At 36.7% G+C, this 25,368-nt stretch overlaps 1 protein-coding gene across 2 annotated transcripts; it reads right to left on the minus strand.

Moving 5' to 3' along the window:
* Positions 1-4,080: 4,080 nt before the first annotated feature.
* Positions 4,081-25,357, minus strand: SENP8 (SUMO peptidase family member, NEDD8 specific). Of its 2 annotated transcripts, XM_077123891.1 has the most exons (3): positions 25,122-25,357; positions 20,143-20,239; positions 4,081-9,077 (listed from the first exon to the last, which is right to left on the minus strand). In XM_077123891.1, exon 3 carries the CDS (start codon positions 9,039-9,041, stop codon positions 8,403-8,405), a length of 639 nt encoding a protein of 212 aa, XP_076980006.1. In that variant the 5' UTR covers positions 9,042-9,077; positions 20,143-20,239; positions 25,122-25,357; the 3' UTR covers positions 4,081-8,402. The 2 variants fall into 2 exon arrangements, with proteins under 2 accessions (XP_076980006.1, XP_076980005.1); XM_077123890.1 differs by lacking the exon at positions 20,143-20,239 and having other exon boundaries at positions 4,082-9,077; positions 25,122-25,356.
* Between the last annotated feature and the right edge of the window lie 11 nt (positions 25,358-25,368).

A 25,368-nucleotide genomic window follows, 5' to 3' on the forward strand; every position in this document is an offset into this window, starting at 1 on the left:
GATAAACAGAATCAACAGGGAACACTTGCAAATATAAAATTTATAAAAGTGTCTCACGTGACCGCAGGAACGCAGAGTCCAAATCCACAGGGCAGGCTGTGAAGCTGACAACTCCGATGGAGGGTCTGGATGAACTCCGCAGGAGAGGCTTACCAGCCAAAGCAGGAATGGGGCTTGTCTCCTCTGAGTCCTCCTTAAAAGGCTTCCCATGATTAGATTTAGCATCACTAATTGTAGAAGACACTCCCCTTTGGCTAATTACAAATGGAATCAGCTGTGGATGCAGCTGACGTGATAATGACCTAATCCTATGAAATGTCCTCATTGCAACAGACAGGCCAGCACTTGCCCAATCAGATAAACAGCTACCACAACTTGGCGGAGTTGACACATGTCCCTAACCATGATAAGCGTTAACTTCTTATTCCCTATTCCCTACCTCTATACTGGCCCTGGTAACCTGCGGTCTAGTTCCTGACTCTATTAACTTGCTTATTCTAATTATTTCATACCTGTGTCTGGCTTATTTCATTCAACATGATGTCTTCAAGGTTCACTCATGTTGTTGCATGTACCAGAACTTCCTTTTAACAGCTGAAAAATATATCACTGTATGTGTATACCACAATTTGTTTATTCATTCATTGACTGATGGACACTTGGGTAGCTTTCTTCTGTTGGTAATTGTGAATAACACTGCTGTGAACACTGTGCACAAATATCTGAGTCCCTGCTTTCAATTCTTTTGGGTTTTTAACTAGACATGGGATTGTGGGTCATATTGTAATTTGGTAGCACTTAGCTTTCTGAGGAACCACCAAACTGTTTTTCACAGGGCTGGCTGATTATTTTTGCAAATAATTTTATTGGAACACAGCCATGCTTATTTGTACCATCTCTGGCTGCTCTGGAGATGCAATAATAGAGTTGAGTAGTTACAACAGAGACTTTATGACCCATCAGCCTAACATTTTACTATCTGGCCCTATAAGAAAAAGCTTGCCTATCCCTGGTTGAAAGGAAGATGCATGCGTGATACAAAGTTGTGGACCCAGATTGACATTCTTGTTGGTAGGATAAGGATTTTCATTTATTCTTTCCTCAAATCATTAACACTGAGTGCCTACTATGGGCTAGGCACTGTACTAAGTGGGATATGTTCGTAGACAAAATACATAATGATCTTTGCTCTCATGGAGCTTATATAGTTGAACATTGGGGGCAGGGAGATAGACGATAAGTGATAAATAAATTATATAGTGTATTAGAAGACAATTAAGTGCTAATGGATAAGAAGAAAAGTAGAACAAGAAAAGGGGGATTAGGTACACTGGTGTGTGTGGGAGTGTTGTAATTAAAAGAGGGTGGTCAAAGAAATTCTAATTGAGAAGTTGGACATCTGAGCAGAGACCTAGAAGTGAGAGAATAAGCTGCATGGAACATTCCAGGTCAGGAAATAGCCAATGCAAAAGCTCTAAGGTGGGACCAGAAAGGATACCAGTGTGGTTGCAGAGAGTGAACAAGGGGGGCAGGATTGGGAGATGAGATCAAAGAGGTAAAAAGGGGCGGGAAGGAGAGATGATATGACTACTGTAAGAACTTTGTCTTTTATTCTGAATGAAATGGGGAGCAGAGGAGTGAATAATAAGCTTTTATTATAAAAGGATCATCCTTGGCTGTTAGGGAAGGTAGGGTGAAAGCATGGAGATCAGTTAGAAGACTTGGGGTAATCCAAGGAGAGATGATGCTGGACCCAATTAGGATGGCAGAAATAGAAACTGTGGAAATGGGCAGATTCTGGCTATATTCTGAAAGCAGAACCAGTAAGATTTCCCATAATATTGGGGCTAGAGTATAACAGAAAGAGAGTCATCAGAATGATTCCATGTTTTTTGGACTAAAAAGAAGAATGGAGTTGCCATCAAGTGAGGTAGAGAAAGCTATGAGTTGTGCAACTTTTGGGAGGAAGATTAGAAATGTAGTGGAAATGTATCTAAAATTCATCTCAAAACATTAAATTTGAGATGAGTTTTAGATATTCAAGTGTGGATGTCAAGTAGGTAATACGCCATATGAGTCCTGAGTTTTGGAGAGACATCTGGGAGATAAAATTTGGGAACTGTTGACATGGATGGTATTTAAAAGCATGAGCTGGGATGGGATCAACAAGGGGCTGAGATCAGGAAGAAAAATAGGAACTATTAAAGGAAACTGAGGAGTACCTGATAACAGGAGAAAAACCACAAGAATGTGGTATCCTGGAAACTAATTAGTATTTATCAAATACCATTGAGAAATCAAATTTCTTTTACTGTTTCAACAAAAGTTCTTTCTTACTTGAGTGGAACCTAGTAGTTTCCAATCTGGACAACCCTAAATCATTTAACCATTAGGGGTCACTCTTTCAATAGTCCACAAAAATGGCCAAAGCCCAATTTCCAACTATCATGGGAAGTCCTGAGACCTCAAATTTCTCCAAGCATTTCCAAAGTTGCTCTGTAGTTCTTGGGTCAGATCCTGATGCAGCCTGCTTGTCTACTGTCCACTGTCCACTGTCCACTGTTTTTTTGGCTACTGCTCTCGCTTTACGATGGTGCCACTTCTCACCCTTAATTTCTCCAAATGATCCACCACCAAAATGGTTGGATGTTTCCAAATTGTATGAGGGGTTTAGAGGTAATGGAAGGCTATAGCACAAAGCAAAAAACAACTTCAAATTCAATGCATACATAACAGCTTATCAAAATTTAACAGCCATTTTCTACTCAGGAAACTCCTCATTGACCTATGACAAATCCTTAAAAGAATGCATTCAATACATGCTAGTTATTTTCTGTTAAACTTCAAGAAATAAATATAAACACATATGAAACCCAATGTTGGTAAGGCTGTATGGAATTAGATGTAGATTTATATTATACAGTTTTAATGGTTCTATATATAGATTCTTCTTAGAGAAACACTAGCTATATAGAGGGATATAAATTGTTCATATACACAGATGTCTCAATTCCATTTTTGTATTCCTTAGGAAGATAATTTGAAATAAAAAAAATTCATTTTATGAAGATGTTTGCAGCACTTCTGTCCACAACATCATTATATCACAACTAACCAAAACGCCCAACATGACAATGGCTAAGAAAATCATGAACTACTGAATTGACATAACCCCATGTTCCTTTTAAACATAATAATTAAGTAGACAATGATTAAGGATGGAAATTTGTAAAACAAAAACACCAAAAAAACAGAAATAAAATGTTTACACATGGATTACAACTATGAAAATCTCTAAAAAATCAGTGGATAAGGTGAAAGATGTCTACACTACAGTGACAAGTTTAATGAGTTCCTTATTTTCTGTTAGGTTGCTTAAGTCCATCAACTTCTCCATCACCTAACAGGTTGTTCTAATGCAAGCATGAAAAATTATACTGATTAAAATGACATTTTGATTTTTGCTGCTATGCTATAGAAGGATGATGGCTATTTTTTCTTTGCTAATTGCTTCATATTCTTATTTTTTTGTTCAATAAATAATAATACTGAGTGACCATGTGCCAGGCACTATGTTAGGCAATAGGAATTAATGGTGAATAACGTATGGTCCTTGGCCTACCTGGCTCTTACAGGTAGTAGGAAAAAGGGGGACACTGCATCATCAAAAATTACACATGATTTCGGCACATTGAAAGGATTCGTGATTCTAGAGAATGTTTAACAAGGAAAGCAAACTGGTCTGGTGCATCAGGGAAGTTTTCCTGATAAAGAGATTACACAGGAGTTTCCTAAAGAAGAGTGTGGGAAAGATTTAGAGGGGGAAGAGAACAACAGGTGGGTAGGCTTTAAGGGAAGAAAGAATGTGTTGCATGGGAGGAACTAAAAGTAGATCTGCAAGGTTGGAGCACAGCAAATTAGAGTAAGAGTGGTATGGCTTATAGGAGTAGCAGAAGCATGGAAAGGCAGATTATGCAGGGTTTTATTAAAGGTACTGGCAGGATACAAACTGAACTGGTGGATGGAGATAAATATATGGATTTAAACAATACCTAAGATAAAGAATCAACAGGATTAGGAGACTGATTAGAAGTGAGGTGTGTAAGAGAGGGCTCTAGATTTCTGGATAGAGCTGGGTGAGGCAGTGGTGCCATTTCCCGAGATGGGGAACACTGATGGAGCATGTCTGATGGGGAAATGAGCTCAACTTTGGGACCTATTGGGTTTGCGTTGCCTATGAAATATCCAAGTGAAGATGTCTAGTAGGCAGGTAAATGGATATATGGGTTGAAGTCCAGCTCAAATCTGTCATTGGCCTTGGGAGTGGATGAGAGAGCCTAGGAAGTGTGTACAAAGTGAGGTGAAGAGGGCTTATGGTACCAAACTCTGAGAATCTACAGTAAGCAGAGAGGAAACTGGCAAATGAGGATATGAAAGTGGTCAGAGAAGTAAGGAAAACTAGAACAGTGTTCCTCCTGGTGTCACATCTGTTAAAGGAAGAGTGGTTTGAAAAGGTGGGTCTAATGTCTGCTGAGAGAGGTCTAATAAGTACTAGTGAGCTTACAGAGAATTTGATATTTTGCATAATCAAAAAGACAGCAATTTGTTTCAGAAAGGATTAACTGCTCAAGTTGACACTGATTGAAATAGTATTGCTTTCTAATCTTTATCTTCACTCAATGGTGGGGGCAGAATCCAGATTAAAGTGGGTTGACAAGTGGGAGGGAGGTGAGGTATGGTTACACTCTAGAACAAGCTGTGAAGGGGAGGAAAACAAAAGGTCAACAGCTATATAGAGATAGAGGATTATATTTTTAGTCATTTTGAAAGTTGGGGAAGGATTAACACATTTAAATGCTGATGGAAAAGAGCCAGTAGAAAGAGAGAGGTTGTTGCTGATGTATGCTTGGTGGGGTGCGGGCTGAATGTGGGGAAAGGAGATTGTGAAAGATCTTTTGTGCACAAGTGGAGTAATCAGTCATTGTAATAGGAGTGTGGAAGGCTCAGGGATAGGTGCAGACACAGGGAGGTTTGTCAATTTGATGTCAGGAAAGTTGAAGGAGTTTCTGTTTGAAGTCTTGTATTTCCTCTCTAAAGTAGGAGAGTGAGGTATGAGGGGAGGACTTTGCAGGTTTGAGGATTTAACACTGAGGTAGCAATGTGGGAAGCTGGGTGGTGAGTTGTCTAGGGAAGTGCAGCCTAAGTACAGAAAACCTTGTCTGAGCGTGCATCACAGGGAAAGGGTTTTCTTTTGAATACTGGTTGCTTGGTTTGGATAAATGAAGGGAAAAGACCAAGGAAGTAACCTTGGTCTCCTTTTAACATAAACTGCAAGATGGCAGGTTGATTTTCTCAGGGATAATAACTCTTCCCTACTGCTGACACTAAAGATGGCTACCACTTTGGCACTCTGACATGTCAGTTTTTTTCCCACATAAAGATTTCATTTAAGTATCTCTAGTATTTGACCTTTTTCTTAGTGAAATTTCATTTATTTTGGAATTTAGGGATGAATCTTTTGTCCAGAATGCTTCAACTTTGCTTAGTCCCAGTTATTTGATGCAATTCCTTTGAGCTTTTTTTTAAAAAACAAGATTCCTTAGGCTGCTGATCTTATTCTACTTCCCATCTTTCATATTCATGAAATCTGAGAAATGATTTAACATACGAAGTAAAATGTAAGGCTTTTTAAATGCCTTATTAGATCAGTAGGTGGATGTAAAGAGCTGATCCAAATCTTGTATACATGATAGACAATAACTGCATAATTCTGCTACCTGGAGGGTAATAGAGATGACAAGTTCTCACTCTGAAATACTACATCACCAGCTGAGTTATGAAATTCAGAAAGTTAGGTGAGATTACATTTATTTATTTATTTCATGGGCAGGCACTGGGAAATGAACCTGGGTCTCTGGCATCACAAGACAAGAATTCTGCCACTGAGCTACTGTTGCACCACCCGAGATTACATTTAAAGTGTTCAAATATGGCAGTCTTTCCACCATTTTCTGGGAGGAGAGTGGAGCAGGCAGCAATGTGAGAAGTGGAGCCAACTTTCAATCGTGATTTAATTTTTCTGAATTTCTTTCTCTATAAAATGGAAAAATAATACCTGGTTCCAAGGAAAAACATTAGGATTAAACAAAATGATGTAATAAAAAACATCTTGCACATTATAAAGTAATAAAAGTTAGTTGTTGCTAATACAGTCTGTATTCTTAACCATTCTCTAATTTCTCTTTTGTATATAACAGTATTAATCATATCATATTTTACACAGCTGTTCAGCTGCACTGCAACATAAAATTAAGTTTTCAAGCTTGCTGTTGTCTTAAAATGGAAGTGGATAGTTAGGAGAGATGAGAAATAAGGCTTATTTCTGTGATTATTATATATTTTACCTAAGCTAATTTATTTAATCCTTATAGTAGTTGTTTGAACAGACTACACAATTCATCCTGTAGATGAGGCTACTGAATCTCAAACTTGTCTGAGGCATACATTTATAATTCAAAGAGCTGGGATTTGATTTTAAAAATCTGTGCTTTTTCGAACACCATAGCATGTAAATTTCTGTAAATATTTTCTCCTTTTCTATTTCAAGTGGTGGAAGGATAAGCTCTCATTTTCAATATCAGTAAATAACGGTGTTACTGAGCCTAGACTAACTGCCTAAGTCAACAGTTACTGAAATAGTATTGCTTTCTTATCTTTATGTGTACTCATGGTCTATCATCAATCTGTGTTACTCCTCTTGCTGTCCCCTCCCTCCCTATTTCACCTCTATGGCTGACAGCCAATTCCTAATCTTTTTCCTCTCTCCTTTCATTAGGTCTCCTTTTAATCTGTAACACACTGACTTGGCATGGTATCTTTTTTGCAGTTTTCTCTTTGACTTTACTTTTAACTACAATGCTACGGTGGCCTGCTGAGTAACTTGTATTTACTCATACATGTTTTCCGTTTCTGGCTAAAAGGAACTGAGTTACTGCTTCGGCAGTTACTGGGTGGTGAGGTTATTTTAGGCCATGAGAGTTGGAAGCAGGGTTAGGCTGGGAGGTAGCTCAAGTAAGTTCCATGGTCTAAACAGATCTTTGGTTTTAAGTCTCATATGCATTGCAATCTAATTCACATTCAGAATATAATTAACGTGTGTATGCAGTGTATTACCTGACTGTTAATTATTTTAAATATCAAAAGTACACATCAGTACTTTTGGAGGGACAGCATTTTTTTTTTTTTGCTGCATGGGCAGGCACCGGAAAACAAATCCGATAGCATTTCTTTTTACTCTTGGGTCAACATATTCTAAATTACATATTCTACATTTTGAATTAAGTGAAAGGATTAAGAAACATTTTTTCTCCTTTATATCTCAAAAACAACCCAACTCTAAATCTGTAAATTTCAGATACAATAATAGTCCTGGAATCATTGTGACAAAACTGAAAACGTTCTGATAGATTAAGGATAGAGAGGAGAGGAAAAAATGTAACCATCAGAAAGTATAAATACTTATCAGAAATAACAGGTAACCTTAAGTAGTTTTCAGCTATGAGTTTTAGAACCACAGAAGAAGGAGACTGTGTGTATGTGGAAAGTAGTCAAGGCCAAAAAAAGCTATGACTAATCCAGAGTAGCAAGCTGACCCACTGGATGAGCAAACTAAGAGGTTTATCGGGCCATTTATTTTAATGAAGTTACTCAAGACTCCCGTTTCTTAAAGCATTTCACAATCAGATGGGAGATGGGCTAACATCATCTTTATCAAATATTTGCAAAGATTAAACAAACAGATGGGAAAGGCTTTGTATGATGAAAGGAAGAGATATCACAGAATAAAATAACTGATTCTCATAATAATTAGGTCTTGAATGAAGTTAGGTCTTTATCTGCTTCAGCCACTTGATCTCTTTAAACACGTGGGTTATGTAATAATGCTTTAGTTCTATAGTTTTCTTCTTTCATTTTAGTTGTCATTCTCTCTTTTCACTAAGATTATTCCCTGGATTTTACATATTCTTGATTTGTTTTACAGACCATTGCTTTTACTTTGGAACAGTCCAATTTGATAGGGGAGACTCCAAGGAAACTAATTTTATACAAATAGGAAAAAGAAAAGTCTTTCTTGAAATTCATGTATAATGAACATTAAGCTGGCTTTACATTTTTGGTGCATAACTTCAAGATACTTTCACAGAATAAACTGCTCTCAAGTCAGAGTTACAGTGAAACTTTCCACTGGGATAGTGCAGAAAATGACATTCTTTCAGGAAAAAGTAAGATACTAATCTTTCTTCCACCAGACAACTTCCCTCAGGCACTGAGACTGCAGCCATCCAATAAATGGGGACTGGCAGAAAGAGGAGACTTAAAAAGTCACAAATATTCTTCAATAACTAGTTTTTAGCAAGTCTGGCAATGAGATTTTTCCATTCTTCCCTCTTTTTTGTGATGTATGTAGGTGTGAGTAGCTGCAGTAGTGTTTCTGGCTGTTGCCTAAAGAAGTTCTGACACAAGGCCTCAGTGTTACATATTACATACATCCCACAGTCATAGCTGTTTTGTTGAGCAGGGGCTTTCTCTTCCACAAAGGCTAGTTTGTCTTCTTTTCTGCCTAAGAAAGCCTCTAGTTTCTCCGCTACCTGCTTTGCATGGATTGAATTGCTCCTGCTATGTGAATCATAATGAGAAAAGCTATTTTTATCTTGGAGATAAACCAATAAACTCCAGTGGGTTCCCCCAGCTGCCTGGTTGGAGTTATCATTGATAGCTAAGAATACAACTCTCTTGTGGGGGAGGTCCAGGGGTTCAAGGAACATGGCGATCTCTGCTGGGCTGCTAGTACACTTGATGAACTGAGTGACTTCAGGGCTGATGAAGCAGACTTGGTCAGAGCAGTCATGAAATTGGCTGTTGGCAAAGTACTCAAAGGCAAATCCAATAATATGGTCATTGAGCCAGCTTGGAGGATCCAATAATGAGACATCTGATTGCCGCAGTAGACTGTCCATGTAACTCAAGACTACAGGATCCATCCTTTACTGATCAGGGCTGCTCCAAAATTCCAGAAGCTAAAGGAGAGGCAGAAGACAATATTTACTGTTGAATATGATGCCTATCTGTAAAACGCTGATCATAAAAGATAGCTACTCTTACAGGGTTGTGGTAAAGATTAAGTATAATAGTAAAGTGCTTAGCAACAATGCCTGACTGAATAAATACCTGAGAAACTCTAGCCTATGTGAACAATCACTTATAATAAAAACTGTGAAAATGTTCATGCTGAAATACTAAGTGTGAAATTTAAGCTTCTTCCTTAAATGGAGACTTTGATTAAAATTATAGCTAATGTTTACCAAAACCCATAGCATTAACCGTATGTTTGGTCCTTTAGTGAATATGCATGATAATAATGGGAGATAATTTTTTTTATTAAAGACGAATTTTCAGCCTGAAGAAAAAAGTTACTAATTATCAAGGGAAATAGTTTCCACTTCAGCATTAATTTTCAAGAGATAAGATAAAATATTGCATCCTTATTCCATAATGGAAAGTGACAGTCATTAGAGATGTAATTAAAAGAAGCCATAACTTCAAGAACAGAAAATCATGAGAGTAACACAAATGAAATTCATTCCTAATTCTGCTTAGCTATGTGTATGAATGACCTAACTTGTCTTTGCCCATTTCCCCTCTTTGACTTCAGTGGGTAAGGTAAAGACTCTGCAGTGTTTGCAACATAAGTTAGAAATATTTTTGGTGTTGAAAGGTAGCGTGGCATAGAAATAAGGAGACCTGGGTCTAGCCTTAGTTCTGCCACCGATTCCTGGTGCCACCTTGAGCAAGTTATTTAAATGATTTTGGCCTCGTTTTTGTCACCTGTAAAGAGGGCCTTACATACTTCAGAGTTGTACAGAAGGCCACAAAAATTTACTTGAATATATTAAAAGAGTATAAGATATTAAACAAATTAAGAAATATCAATGTTATCAACAGGATAATGTTAGTAAGAAAATGAGAAAATCCGGACAGAGCTCCAAACCAATCAAAGCAAATGAGGTATGGAATACTGCCTGAACAAAAGCAATGCTAATTTATAGCAAAAGCTAGAAAGCTGTATGAGAGATTAGTATGCTCCTGATCATACAGGTAGGGTGCTAACAAAGACAAGAAGGCTGACGTGTGTGGGAGATAACATATGAGCCTACCAGTCAGTTAATTGCTCTTCACTGACCTGGCTATAAAACACTATTTCTAAAAATCACACAGCAGTAAACGGTCACATGCAGACTGAGAGTACAAAACAAAGCATATTTTAAAGGAAAAAGGTAACACTGCTATAAGAGAAGGGGTTAGAATTATGAACATCAATTTAATTAATTCTGGCCATCAGAGCAGTTATTTTACTTGGTCACACTATTAAAACAATAAAATTTTGTGATATAACTATTTTCATGTAATCAAAACCCTGAAAAAATAAATATATCCCCTTAAGAAAAAAGCTAAGGTAAATGAGAGAACTAAGAAGCACCCAAGATGGTTTTATGGGTATACAGTATTTCATAATATGAGTATTTCAGAAACAATTTAAGATTATTTATGAGATTATACATATAAAAAACAAAATGGCATGGATTAAGATTTTCTTAAGAAGAGAGAATAACTAGAGCAGAAACATAAACTTGAGCCAGGAATGAAGTTAACGAGGCATAGAGCACATTTCTTATAGGTAGGTCACAAATTTGGCTCTAAGCTTTTGGCTGTTAACCAGAGAGCATTAAGTTAAACATTCACAGCATTCCAAAAATAAAACAAAGCAATTGCTCAGGAGAAGTAAAAGTATTCTTTTTATTAAGGTCAGTTTTCTCTCAAGAAATTTTCATAAAAAACATGCTGTATCATAACGAATAATGTCCCACAATATCCTTATCCTTATCATACTTGCAATAATTTTATAGGATTGTTTCTTATAATGATCCTTAATATCATCTGATGGCAAATGAACAAATGGCAATCCAGTAAAAGCAATTCTGTGGAGGCTAGGTACCTCATTTGCAGCTGATCTAACAGTGATCTAAGAGTTGATGAATGTGCTTCAAGCAAGCCTCCCTGAATATAGTATCTCTCCAATACTTTCAAATACTTAGAGACTTGCTACTCTACTGTGCCAGCTGAAACCAGACCCACACTTAAAAGCAAACCCAGCTGGGCATAGGAGCTTACAAAAAGATGAATGCCTCAATAGACAGTCACCCACACTGGAGTGAGTGTCCAGATCCAGGGACAAGATTCTCTTTGGTAAATTGTTTTTGTGTTTTGTTTGTTTCAAAAAACACCCAGTGCAGAGAAAGGTCCATTACAGCCTGAATTCTAACCCATACAGCATAGTTGTAATAGTTTAATTCAAAACACTCTAAAGCAAATGGTACCAAACTAGCCTTTGACTAAACCTGCCTTGGCCAAGAAAAAGAATTCTAAACCTCATTTCCGAAGATCTTGAATTTTAGACTCAGTTTTGTTACTCATTGGCTGTGTGATCATAAATAAACTACTTAATTTCTTTAAGTTTCGGTTTCCTCTTCTGTAAAATGAGAATATTAGTATCTGATCTTTATTATAGGGTATTTGGGAACATAAAATGAAGAAAAAAGTAACTAAGATTTTTAAAATAGTACATAAAATAGTAATTTTATATATCTATAGTGTTATTAGGAAATTTATATCCTTATACTGATAACTATAATATAATTCATTTAATAAATGTTTTAGTGTTTCCTATGTGTGTAAGGAGCTAGAAATGAAGATTAAGAACAAAATAGTTATGGTTCCTACCTTCACTGAGTTTAAACCCGGTAAGTTATATGAATATATAATGCAAATACAATTCTTTCAGTCAATAAATACCAACTGAGCACCTAATATTAGCTGTTATGGGAGATACAAAGATGTATTAGGCAGCTTATAGTGAGATAAAGAAACCAACAAATAAAACATATCAGAAATCAGAAGAAGGAACAAGCACTTCTGGATAAAAGGGCAAAAGGGAAAGTGTGCTCAGATCAGGAAAGGGTTCAAAGGAGAAAGTGGTATAAAACAGGGCTCTTGAAGGGCAAGCAGAAGTTGGATGAATGCATGGAGAAGGACATTAAGAAAAGGAAAAGAGGCAAGGACAGTACCCTTAAGCACACAGGGACTACTGAGTAGAACAGTCTGGCTGGAATGGAGTGGGAACAGGGGTATACATGTGGGTTGGAGGAAGATTATCAGAAGTGGGGACAGAATGAATTCCAGGTGAAGGAGTTCGGAACTTCTATAGTAGAAAATGCTTTAGTCAATGCTTTAGGAAGATCAATAATTCAGCTGAAGTATTTAGGATCAATTGTTAGGAAGACAGATAGGAAGCAGAGATTGATGAATTTTCATTGAAAGGGTAGAAGGTAATGACCTAAACCAGGGGAAATGGTGGTAGGATTGGAAAGGCAAGGAGGAAAAGATATTGTATACAGAGAATTAATAAGACTCGGCAAGTGATCAGCAGAGGGTGGTAAGAAGAGAAGAATTAAGAAATAGTCTCGGGCTAAAAAAAAAGAATTAGTCTGGGAAAAGTTTCACTTGGGGTGTCTGAGAGGTGGAGGAAAAGGAAGGGGAAGAGAACCTAGCAAAAGAATCAAGAGCCATTTAGAGCCATCTTAAGAATATTTTCCTTCTATATAGTGAGCACCATGCCTGGCAAATCTATGATGCAATAAATGTTTGCTAGGTGAATGAAAAATTTTAAAAAAGGGAGTCAGAAAAAAGATTAGGGAAAAAGAAATGAGGCCTCTTAAGAGGTTTGTACCATCTGTAACATCCCCATTTTGGCTTTGGTTTTTTTTTTTTTTCTGTTAATAGTAAATTCCTTGGAAAGTAAAAGACCTATGTATTTGGGATGATAAGGAAGATTGGAGGAGTAACAAGAAAAATGAGTATACTGGGAACAGTTTTCATAGTTTTATCTGTCAATCTTACAAAATACTAAACCTAAAGCACAAGCAACAAAAGAAAAAACTAGATAAAAATGGAATACTTTGGATGATTTTATGTGATGTATGTGAATATATCTCAATAAAATTGCATTAAAAACAATTCAAAATACGAACCTACTGATTTGCAGAAAAAACCACCACCAACAACAAAAAACCTGAATATTTTTATGCTTCAAAGGACTTTGTCAAAATGGTGAAAAGGCAGCCTATTCAACAGGAGAAAATATTTAAAGACCACATATATCTGACAAGGGTTTAATATGTAGAATATACAAGGAAATACCACAACTTAACAATCAAAAGATAAACCATCCAATTAAAAAATGGGCAAAAGACTTGAATAGACATTTTCCCAAAGAGGAAATAACAAATGGCTAAAAAGAACACGAAAAGATGCTCAATATCATTAACTATTAGGGAAATGCAAAACAAAACCATGACGAGATACTATTTCATACCTACTAGAATGGCCACTATTAAACAAAGAAAACTACAAGTTGTTGGAGAGTATGTAGAGAAATAGGAACACATTCACTGCTGATGGGAATGTCAAATGGTACAGTAGTTGTGGAAGACAGTCCGGCAGTTCTTAGGAAGCTAAGTATAGAACTGCCATATGATTTGGCAATCAGTATATACACAGAAAAACTGAAAGCAGGGATGTGAACAGACATTTGCACCCAATGTTCACAGCAGCATTATTCACAACTGCCAAAAAATAGAAACAATCCAAGTGTCCATCAACTGATGAATGGATAAACAAAATATGGTGTGTGTGTATGTGTATGTATATATGATGGAATATTATTCAGCTGGGAAAAGGAATAAGACTTGATGTATATGATGACAAGGATGAACCTTGAGGACATTATGAGTGAAATAAGCCAGACATGAAAGGACAAATATGGCATGATCTCACTAATATGAACAAAATATGATGAGCAAACTCATGGAGTTAAAATCTAGAATACAGGTTACCAGAAGATAAAATGAGGACAGAGAAGGGGGAGCTGCTGCATAATTTGTGCAGAATTTTTAAAAAGGTTGATTGTAAATGTTTATACATGGATAGAGGGATGGTAGCACAGTATTTTGAGTGTAATTAACAGTGCTGAATTGTGTGTGTGATTGCAGTTGTAAGGGGAAGTTTAGCATTGTATATATTACTAGGAGGAAAGCTAGAGGATGAAACATGGGACTGTAAAGCATAGTGAACTTTGTTGTGGATGATGAAGGTGGTTAATAGTACAAATGTAAGAATGTTCATCTATGAACACTGTGTTCACAGAAGCCTAAAATATTTACTATCTGACCTCTTAGCAAAAACCTTTGCCAACTCTCGTTCCTGTTCTAGACTACTGTCAGGTAATATTACACATTTCTAGAGTGAATTAATTTTAAGAGCTTTAGAAGGTCTACTAAGCATTGAGGCTATTTATTAAAATATCTTAAAGGCAGTTTCCAGGTAGATTAATATTTAACTAGCAATGTTACTGCTGTTTCCATTTGGATTTTTGATGAATTAGCCTAAAAACAGGAATTACAGTTTATACAAAGAATGGTCATTTTATAGATGCATAAACATTTATTCTATGAGATCGAAAATATGTGTTAGGATCTCAACTAATAAGTATTTCCTAGGGTATGCAGCAATTCTCATTATCTGTGGGAAAATATGCCTGTGGCTGTTAAATGAAGAAGCAGTGATCCAGATAAGTTTACTTTACTGTAAAAGCCCAAAAGAAAACATACTATCCCAGAATTGTGATCTTTACTCTTTTTATCCCCGTAATTGTTCAGTAATGGCTCCTTTGAAATAATGGGATAGTGTTATCTGGTTATGCCTTAAAAATATATTGCAGGGTGGGCCACGGTGGCTCAGCAGGTAAGAATGCTTGCCTGCCATGCCCGAGGACCCAGGTTTGATTCCCGGTGCCTGCCCATGTTAAAAAAAAAAAAAATATATATATATATATATATATATATATATATATATATATATATATATATTTATATAATATAAAATTTTATATATAATATAAAATATATAATATAAAATAATATTGTATATATGTATAAAAATATATACATATATACAATATTATATATTGCAAAGTGCAGCAGTTCTATTCATATTTTAAATGAAGATTATTAAAGTTAGTAGTTTCTAGAGGTAGATCCCCATCTCACCCTGTTTTCCTTTCCTAGCTGCTTAAACAAATACTGTGCAATGGGTTGCCTTAAGCAATGGAATTTGTTGGCTCACATTTTTGAGGCCAGAAGTCTGAAATCTAAGTATCAGCAAGGCAATATATGCTTTCTCCCTGCAGACTGTGGCATTCTGGGGCTGGCTGCTGGTGATCCTTGGCCTTTGGCTTTTCTGTCACATGTGAATGTACATGGCAATTTTTCTCCTTCTGGTTCCCTTGACTTCCAGCTTCTTCCCATGATTTTCTTTCTCTGTCTGAATCTCATTCTGTTTATAAAGGACTCCAGTAATCTGACCTAAAGCTCAACCTGATTCAGTTTGCCACACATTAACTGAAGTAACATCATCAAGAGCTCCTATTTACAATGGGTCCACACTATTAGAATTGGGCCAAGACCAAGAAAGTGTCCATACTGGGGTACACAATTCAATCTAACCCACACCTCTTTTTTGCTACTGTTTCAAACTGCACCAGTGCCTGCTCAGAGATGTGGTCTGCCCTTCTCAAAATGGATACATGGCTCTGTGCCAGCAGGTATTTAAAACCAAACAAAACATAGGCTAATCACACTGTACATTCCTAGAGCCTCAATTTCAATATCTTTGGTTAAAAGAACTGAGAAATGTAATTGATAAAAACATTTTAATATTAACTTAAATATAAAAATATTGTAGAATAAAATGCAAAATCAGTATGAATTTAAAAAATAAAATATGGGATTTCCATAGTACTTCTGTGCCCACCGCAGGCAATTATCTCTGCTTCATTCACTCCATTCTGCAGACTTGGAAACTTCAGCCAAACAGTCTAACTACTGTCCATAGCTGATATACCTGTAACATAAATCCCTAATTCTTAGGAACCTGATTTCCTATTAATAAAGACATAGGTACAGGCCTGTGCTTTAGTAGCTTAAATTTTTATAGAAGCAAGGCATTTAATAAAGCAGATTCAAGCATTTGGTCAAAATATATTTACTGGTGTCTTCTTTGTGCCACCACAAATCAGACCTGAAATTGAACCTACCACTGTATAATGAAATAAAGACATCGTCCTAGAGTTTTTTATGTTCTTTATATCTCACATCCATCTGTAACAAGTCCTGTTGACTTGACTGCCAAAATATTCTGAATCTGTCTAATGCTTTCTATCTTCACGACTATCACCTGGTGAAATCCATCATCATTTCTTTTCTTGATGTAGCCTAACAGGTCTACTTATTTCCACTACTGACCTCTAGTTCTTCTCCACAGCTGTCAAGAGTAACTGTTTAAAATTTTAATTCAGGCTTAAAATTTTAATTCCTGCTTAAAACCCTCTAGTAGCTTATTACCACACTTAGAAAAAAAATGCAAATCCCCTACCCTAGCTTACTGATCATGTAGCCCCAGCTCTCTCAACCTCATATCTTACTACTCTCCCCCTTGCCCACCAAGCTCCAGCCACAACAACTTTCTTTTTATTTTTCAAAGATGTAACGCCTTATCTCTATTAAGGGCTGGTATACTAGCTGTTCTCTCTGCTTGGACCCTTCCATGGCTGGCTCCTTTTGTTGGATAAATCTCAGTTTAAATAGCACTTATAGAAGTCTTACCTGACTATCCAAAATAAAGATGCCACTCAAGCACTATCACATCCTCTAATTTTTTTTTTTTTTTTTTTTTTTTATAAAGGAAAGACAGAGAGAAGGAAGGAAGGATAGAAGGAAGGAAGGAAGGAAGAAAGGGAAACATTTTTAAACATTTTCTTGTTTTATTGTATTCTGTTTCTCCGTTTTTGTTACATGGGCTGGGGCCGGGAATCGAACCGAGGTCCTCCGGCATAGCAGGCAAGCACTTTGCCCGCTGAGCCACCGCGGCCCGCCCCACATCCTCTAATTTTAATTCCTTGAATAGCACGTGTGTTGGTTTGAAAGGAAGTATGCCCTCTAAGAAAAGTCATGTTTTAATATAAATCCCATTTCATAAAGGTAGAATAATCTCTATTCAATACTGTATGTTTGAAACTGTGATTGGATTATCTCCTTGGTTGATGTGATTTAGTTAAGAATGGTTGTTAAACTGGATTAGGGGATGACATGTCTCCACCCATTTGAGTGGGTCTTGATTAGTTTCTGAAGTCCTATAAAAGAGGAAACATTTTGGAGAATGAGAGATTCAGAGAGATCAGAGAATGCTGCAGCACCACGAAGCAGAGAGTTCCACCAGCCAGCGACCTTTGGAGATGAAAAAGGAAAATGCCTCCCAGGGAGCTTCATGAAACCAGAAGCCAGGAGAGAAAGCTAGCAGATGATGCAGTGTTCGCCTTGTGCCCTTCCAGCTGAGAGAGAAGCCCTGACTGTGCTCACCATGTGCCTTCTCACTTGAGAGAGAAGCCCTGAACTTCATCGGCCTTCTTGAACCAAGGTATCTTTCCCTGGATACCTTTGATTGGACATTTCTTTAGACTTGTTTTAATTGGGACATTTTCTCAGCCTTAGAACTGTAACTAGCAACTCATTAAATTCCCCTTGTTAAAAGCCATTCCATTTCTGGTATATTGCATTCTGGCAGCTAGCAAACTAGAACAGCACTCATGACTATCTAATAGGTTTCTTGTTTATTTATTTATTTGTTGGTTAATTCTCTCTCTCCCTCCAACAAAAATGTAAGCGCTATTAGAAAAAGGGACAAGGGACCCTGACTGCCTTGTTTACCATTCTAGACGGAGGGACTAGAATAATGATTGTTAAGCAGATACTCGATATATAATTGTAGAATAAGTGAATAATGAAGTGGGGCTTGCAACATGATATAAAAATTCTGGAGGCAACTTTTCTAGAACTGTAAGGGCCTATAATATTCTTTCTAGTCTAAGTTTCTACTCCATGCAAGAAGTATTCTTTATTTCTGCACCTAGGGGAAAACATGCAGGAGCTTGGCTCACAACAAGCTGTATGGTACTGAAGCAGTAATAGACAAATCAGTGAGACAGCACATAAACAGATCTAAGCATGTATTAGAAATCTGAAATATGATCATGAAGATATTACATATCAATAGGAGTTATGGATCATTCTGCTGTTTTCAGTGTGTTCCATTGAACACTATGTTCTATAGTGTTCTATAGCGTTGTCCAATATGACTTTCTCTGATGATGGAAATGTTCATCTGAAATGTTCTTTATCTGCAAAGTCCAATGTAGTAGTTATCTGCCACATGGGGCTACTAAGCACTTGAAATGTGGCTAGAGTGACTGAGAAACTGAGTAATTTTATTTAAATTTTTTTTTGTTTTTTCCATGGGCAGGCACTGGGAAACGAACACTTTTATTTCATTTTAACTAATTTAAACGTAAATAGCCACATGTGGCAAGTAGCTACTATACTGGACAGCACAATTCCATAGGCTTTTTTCTTTTCTTTTCATGCATGTCTTTATCTTATTACCCATCTACCTGTACACTGGATAAAGGGCTGTCAGTCACAAAGTTTTTACAATCATATATCAAGATTAAAAACAATACAATTATACAATCACGTTCAAAGATCAAGACTATTGGATTATAGTTCAACAATTTCAGGTATTTCCTCTTGACTATTCTAATACACTAGAAACTAAAAGGAAATACTATACAATGAGTCAGCAGTCATAAACATTTGTTAAATCCTAACTTCTCAGTCACAACTCCTCCCTCTCACTTGATCATTCTCTCAATCTAATATGCACACAAGCATATTAGAGGCTGGAAGAAGTTCTGCAATAAATAAATATATTTAACTTTTCTTTTTTTCTATTTTCTTCTGAAACTTATTTGACCATGAAACTTTTTTTTGTTCTGAAGTTTGGGACATGCTGGATTATGTAGTAGATGGCATTCTGAGAACTTGTTAATCATTTGACAAAAAAAGAAAAAAGAAAAAAGTAACATCCTTACCTCATATCAAATTAATTTCAGATGGAGATAAAAAGTTAAAAGTTATATTAAATTTAACTTAAATTTCACTGTATCACTGTTAAAAAGTGAAACAAAAATATTAGAAGAAAACAGATGTTAATACAATATACAATAGGCCAATAAACACATGGAAAGATAGTTAACACCCTACTAGTCATCAAAGAAATGTAAGTTAAAACAAGATTTCATATATCACATTAGTGAAGATGAGGTAAACTGATAACACTGTGACACTTTCCTTCCCCTCACTGCTGAGAGACTAGGGGAAAAGTGGTGTTCTCACTTTTGATAGGATTGTAAACAAATAAACAAGCTTTTTGGTGGGTAATTAGCTATTATATTTAAGTTCTAAGAAATATACACACCTAGGAATTCCACTTTTAGAAATTTATCTTAAGGGAAACATTAAGGATGTGTTCAAAAGTTTAACAAGGATGTTCACCACAGCAATGGAAGAAAAACTGGAAACAACCTGAGTGTCAAAAAGAGGAGTGATAGATTTAAATAACAGGGTTTCCATACAATGGAATACTTTTTCAGCTATTAAAAATAAAAAAGCAGATATAATTTCATTTATATAGAAAAATGTTCATGATACATTGTGAAAAAGGAAGAGTATATAAAAATTGTGTATGATGAAAATACACATAAAATAATCTGGGAACATTATTCATTAAATGTTTATAGTTTAAAGATACAGAATTTTTTGCTGCTTCCCTTCTATCTTTTGATATTGTCTGCTTTATTTTTTCTCTTTTTTTTGTAATGAACATATAATTACAAAATACTGTTATTTCCATTTTAGGAAAAAAAAAGATGTACTACCTCCCACTTTTACACTGACCTAAAATATGTCTATCTCTTCATCCTACTGTACTTCTGCACTGTGGAGAAAAATTGAGCAGTCTAATCTCTCTTCTACAAACCTTCAAGCACAAAGATTTTTAAAATAATCTGATATTTACTAAAATTTGAAGATCATGTCCAACTTCTATGTAGGCTTCTATTTGCAACTTCACAGAAAGAATCACATCCAAGATGAAAGGTGCTTTTCAAGGCAACCTAAGCAGAAACATTTTCAGGAAGGAAGTTCAAGTTTTTTTTTTTTTGTTTGTTTCAATTTCCTGCAATTAAATGTTTCCTCTTAATGTTAAGCCTAAACCATCAAGAGATTTGTATAAAGTGACACACAAAAATAATCATCAAGATTTATATATTTCTCTTGGGAGGGAGATGGACGAGGTAATTTTTACCATCTTACATTTGCTGCTCTGTTACTAGCCACGGCTATCAATGGCTAAACTGTCACTAATGATGAAAAGAATTTTAATCCCAGTCTATCATTTCTATCTCTAGGGTTCCATTAATTGTCACAATTTTTTCCTTACTATAAACTTGGTATAAACACCAGCATTTTTTTATACTGATTTAGCTTTGCTTGAAATTTTCTGAGAAATGACTTTAACCACTGCAAAACTGGAAATGACTTGGGTTGGGAATAGGTCATTAAAATTAATGCGAGATCTAATATTGTATTTTATAAAGGCATGGAAAGAATTCTATTCTGGTACTTAAAGTAACAAAGGCTGATAAAATATGGTCAAGCTACAGTCCTAACATGCCTGATTTCATTCATAAATCATTGTGCTTAGTACATGGTAGGTATATACAAACAGTATTTGAAAGGGTTTGAAAAAGCTATCATCTTTTAATCTTATTTGTCCTGTAAATTACAAAGCGTGGCAAATTTGTTTGTTTATGGACAGTTAAGTGCCAAATTGTTATGAATTCCTGATCTCTGGTTTTCAAATACGTGACTGGCATATAGTAGGGGTTCACTAAATATTTAGTGAGTACATGAAATTATGTTTTACTGTAAAGTGCTGATAGGAAAACAGGGACGGATGATATAGAGAGCACTTTTTGTATTAGTAATTTGTTTTTAAATGTTAATTAATAAAAATATTGATGCGTTATCTAAGTTTGAATGATATATTATTCAGTAGGGCTAAAAATTTCCAGCAATTATTTATTTGCTACTGTAAAGTGCCAAGTTAGTGCCACAACAGTAGTGAGGAAATGAGAGCCAACTGAGACTAGAAATCCCCAAGTTCTTGTTTTGAAGGAATTTAACCTATCACATCATTCTGTGATGTTTTTATTCATTGGTTATCAGGCAAGAAAGAAATTAAGGGTTTTAAACCTACAGATGGAATAATAACTATAATCATGACAATTTTTTTTTTCTGTATCAGGACACAATATTGCGCTTTCATAAGAGGTGATTATGGGAAGAGATAAACATTTAATTGGAAGCCAGAGAAAATAACTTTGAGATTTTTGGTAAGTAATAAAAAATCTTAAAAAGCCTTATAAGTTGTAAACATTCTCTCTGTTTTACAGATATAACTCTCCTCCATCCCTGCCCCCCCAGAAAAAGAAAAAAAAAAGGGACAGATAAATGAACTTCAAGCTCTGCATAAACTTGACTTTCAGTCCATAGTGAATTACATAACTACCTATCTGGTCTCCAGTCATTAGATGGACAGAAAGTCAATACAGGCCAGTCATGCTGAAAAAGGTAATAATGGTGGTCTTTCAAGAGAATTTGGTTCAGAAAGTTAAGTAACTTTGGATTAGAAATACTTTAACCCCCAAATTCAATTTTTTTTCAATGACATTTTTAAAAAACATACAATTTGGGGACTTGCTGGGATTTGGGCAGTAAGTTTTTATATACTCTGGTATTGATCGGTTTCTAGGTAGATGTTTTACCTGGGCCTTGAGGAATTTGTTTGTTAATGCATTCTGATTTAGCCAAGAGATTAAAGGGATTGGCAAAGGGAGAGGAGTATTGATCTAAACTTTCAGAAACATAGGATCCAAAGGTGTAGATGGAATTTGATCAAGGAAGCCCTTAACAACATCTGGGAATCCATTAGTGCTGTAAGGCCTTTGTTTTATCAGAAATTCTAACAATATCATGTATAATATAAAATAATGGGCTAGCTGATTGATCACATGAAGTGTTAACTGACCCTCACACTGGTGTGCATATTTGTGTAGAATGGTATGTAATTTTCTCCCATCTATGTTTCATTAGACTGGCTGGTCACATTGGAGAACTAAGGTAACCTAGAAAACTCTTTACAGATCACCTGATGATAAAATTTAGTTTAAAAAATAGTTTAGTTTTTGGTCTAGTGTCTTTACTTGTAGCCTCTCCTTTCACATTCTAACTTGCATATTCTTACTAGATTAATTTTTCAAACAGAACTATACATTATGCTACTCGCAAAATTTTAACACCCTTTCAATGCCTATTAAATTAGATACAAATTACAGTCTGGCATTGAATGATTTCCATAAAAACTGCCCCAACTACTCTTTCTTGGTTTACTTCTTAGTACCACTCCTACATACATATATACCCACAAGCTCATCCCCCATGAAGGTCCAGGTGAATAGGCAGTAGCTGATTTATACTGGTTGTTGCCCCTGAGGTTTATACAGGAGACCAGAGAAAAGAGCCAGTACCCCTCACACCCCCCAAAAGAGTGGCTGGGAAGCGAACACTGTTCTAATACCTTTCTGAAACACAGATTTGACCTGTCATGTTCTTGCTTAAAACCCAGGCAAGGGTTCTATGAACCTGGACTGGAAAAAATTACAACTTTATTTTCAGTACTCACTAGCTGAAAGTTAGCATTTTCTTTAATTTTAAGTGTTGGCAATAAACCACAACAATATTCACAGTACTGTATCTTTGCCATCATTAGACATCTCAAGATATTTTCATGTCATTTGCAAGTTGTGGAAGATATCTCAAAATACGATTTACACACATTACAAATTTTGAAATTATATAATTAGACCTGCTAGATGTTACATAAAGCATAAGAAAACACATATAACACTATATCACACATGCTTTAATATTTTGAAAAGTGTTTCAATAAATTTGTGTTTCTTTATATTTCTATGTATTTTATTTTATAAATTTAAAACATTATTCTGAGATAGAGTCCATAGGTCAGAATGCCAAAGAGGTCCATGGCATAAAAAAAAAATTAAGACGCTCTGTCATTTATGCCTATTAACTACTTATCAAATCTAAACTCTTTAGTATGGACTTTAAGGCTCCTTACAATCTGTTCATACCCTACTTTACCACTTTCATCTCTGCCCCTACCCCTATTCTCTATACTATGCTCTAGCCAAAAGAAACAACAGTAACTCTTTATCTGGAGGTAGACAGACAGGTTTTTGGATTAACCCTAGTTAATGGACAGTAGCCACCTACTGTCCTAGGTTTTTGCCTCTTCTCTGCCTATCAAGTGAACTCCTTTTCATTACAGATCTGTTTTTCCCAATACTTCGTAATCTAATAGGACTGTATCTCAAACATCTTTTACTTTCATTCCTAAGTTATAGTGGCATTTAAAAATGATTGATGAAATGATTAGAAAACATTCTAAATTGGCTAGGCACTGCATGTAGCAATCGCTAGGGAAACGGATATTGGTCTTTTGAATCTTATATATTGGTTCAGCTTTGATCTTTTTGAGGACGGGAATGGGGATTGCTCTTGAGCTCCAATGCATGGAGGGAAAGGGGAAAGATGATAGTAACTGAGGTGGATCTGAGTAAGACTGAAGGATAGAACTAGCTGAAGGGGAAATCAAGACAGGGTCCTTCTTCCCTTTTCCAGAGCAGTTACTCAAAACTTTCAACACTCTGCTCAAGCTTCTCATATCTTCTTCAACTTTCTTTTATCAAGTGTCCCCCATCTGAAATTTCACAGGCCCAATTCACTCGATTTGCTGCCCTTCCTTACCTCTCAAACTTCTCTGTAGTGGTTCTCAACTCCCCAGAGCCCACCTCAGGAGATTTAAAAAAAAAATGAGGAGGGCTGGGGGCCGACTTCAGAGTTAAACTGATTTAGGATGGGGCTACAAAAGTCTTCCCAGGTGACTGTAATGCACATACAAGGCTGTGAACCACTAATCAAGGTTGCATTAGTACTCTGAATCCTTCCCTCCTCCTTCACTTCTCCACACAACAGCATTTTCATGCCTAAAAACTTCCCATTTTAAGAATGCGGCCACATTTTCTTCCCTCTTCTTCACCCTCCCCCCCCCGCCCCTTTACAAGGATGTTTCTTTAAAGAGAAATCTATGTCATTATGGTTCCCACCAAGTATATTGTAATTCGTTAACTTTTTTTTGTTGTTGTTGTATGAGCAGGCACTGGGAATCGAACCCGGGTCTCCCTCATGGCAGGTGAGAACCCTGCCACTGAACCACTGTCGCACCGCCCAGTAATCCGTTAACTTTTTACTCTCCCAGGCCAATAATGTCGTTATTCTCTCTGCTTCCACCACCTCTTTCATTTCTTTGCTCAGCTAGACCTCACTGTCTTTTTTTTTGCACGGGCAGATATGGGGGATCGAACCCCGGTCTACTGTCTTTTAATACAAGTCCTCTCATACTTGAAGGGTGACCCAAAGGTCACCCTGGAGAGGTTTTCTCACGCCGTCCCACACAACGAGGGCCCCCTCTGTGACTAGAGAGCATTCTGTGTTTTTTGTTATAATTTGGACTGTGCTACCACTGCGTATTCTTTCAACGTTCCCAAATTACAGAGCACTTCAGAAGAAAGACTATTTCATTCAACTGTGACGTTCCGGAGCCTACGGTAGGGAAACCACTCTGAAAGTCTGAAGAATGGTGAGGAAAATTTGGAAAACGAGATCGGAGGCGGAGACCCCGGGGAGGGGGCGGGCATGAATATGGAAAGGGGCGGGGGCTATGGGGGGCGGCGCTGAGAACCCAGAGACAGAATGGGAAGGGGGAACGGATACGCTGGAGTCTTGCATGTGCGACAAAGCGGTCCACTGGCACGGCAAAACGAGATAAACCGGAGTAGAGAGGCGACTTCTTACCTGCCTCGGGCCTCACCACCCCAACCAGATTTCAGGAACCTCTGTATTGGTCGGAAAGCGACAGCTACGGTCGCAAATCCAGACTTTTCTTCCTCAAACTTGCGACGTTCCTCTCGAGCAGGGGAAGGAAGCTAAGGAAGAGTCCCCAGCTTTGCCGTAAGGTGAGGAAGAAAAGCTTGGGCGGGGTCGCCTGGGGTGGAAGAAATGGGGGCGTGTTCGCGCAAGCGCATACAGTTCCATTTAGCAG

This window comes from Tamandua tetradactyla, chromosome 12 (assembly GCF_023851605.1).
Source record: "Tamandua tetradactyla isolate mTamTet1 chromosome 12, mTamTet1.pri, whole genome shotgun sequence".
Lineage (NCBI taxonomy): Eukaryota > Metazoa > Chordata > Mammalia > Pilosa > Myrmecophagidae > Tamandua > Tamandua tetradactyla.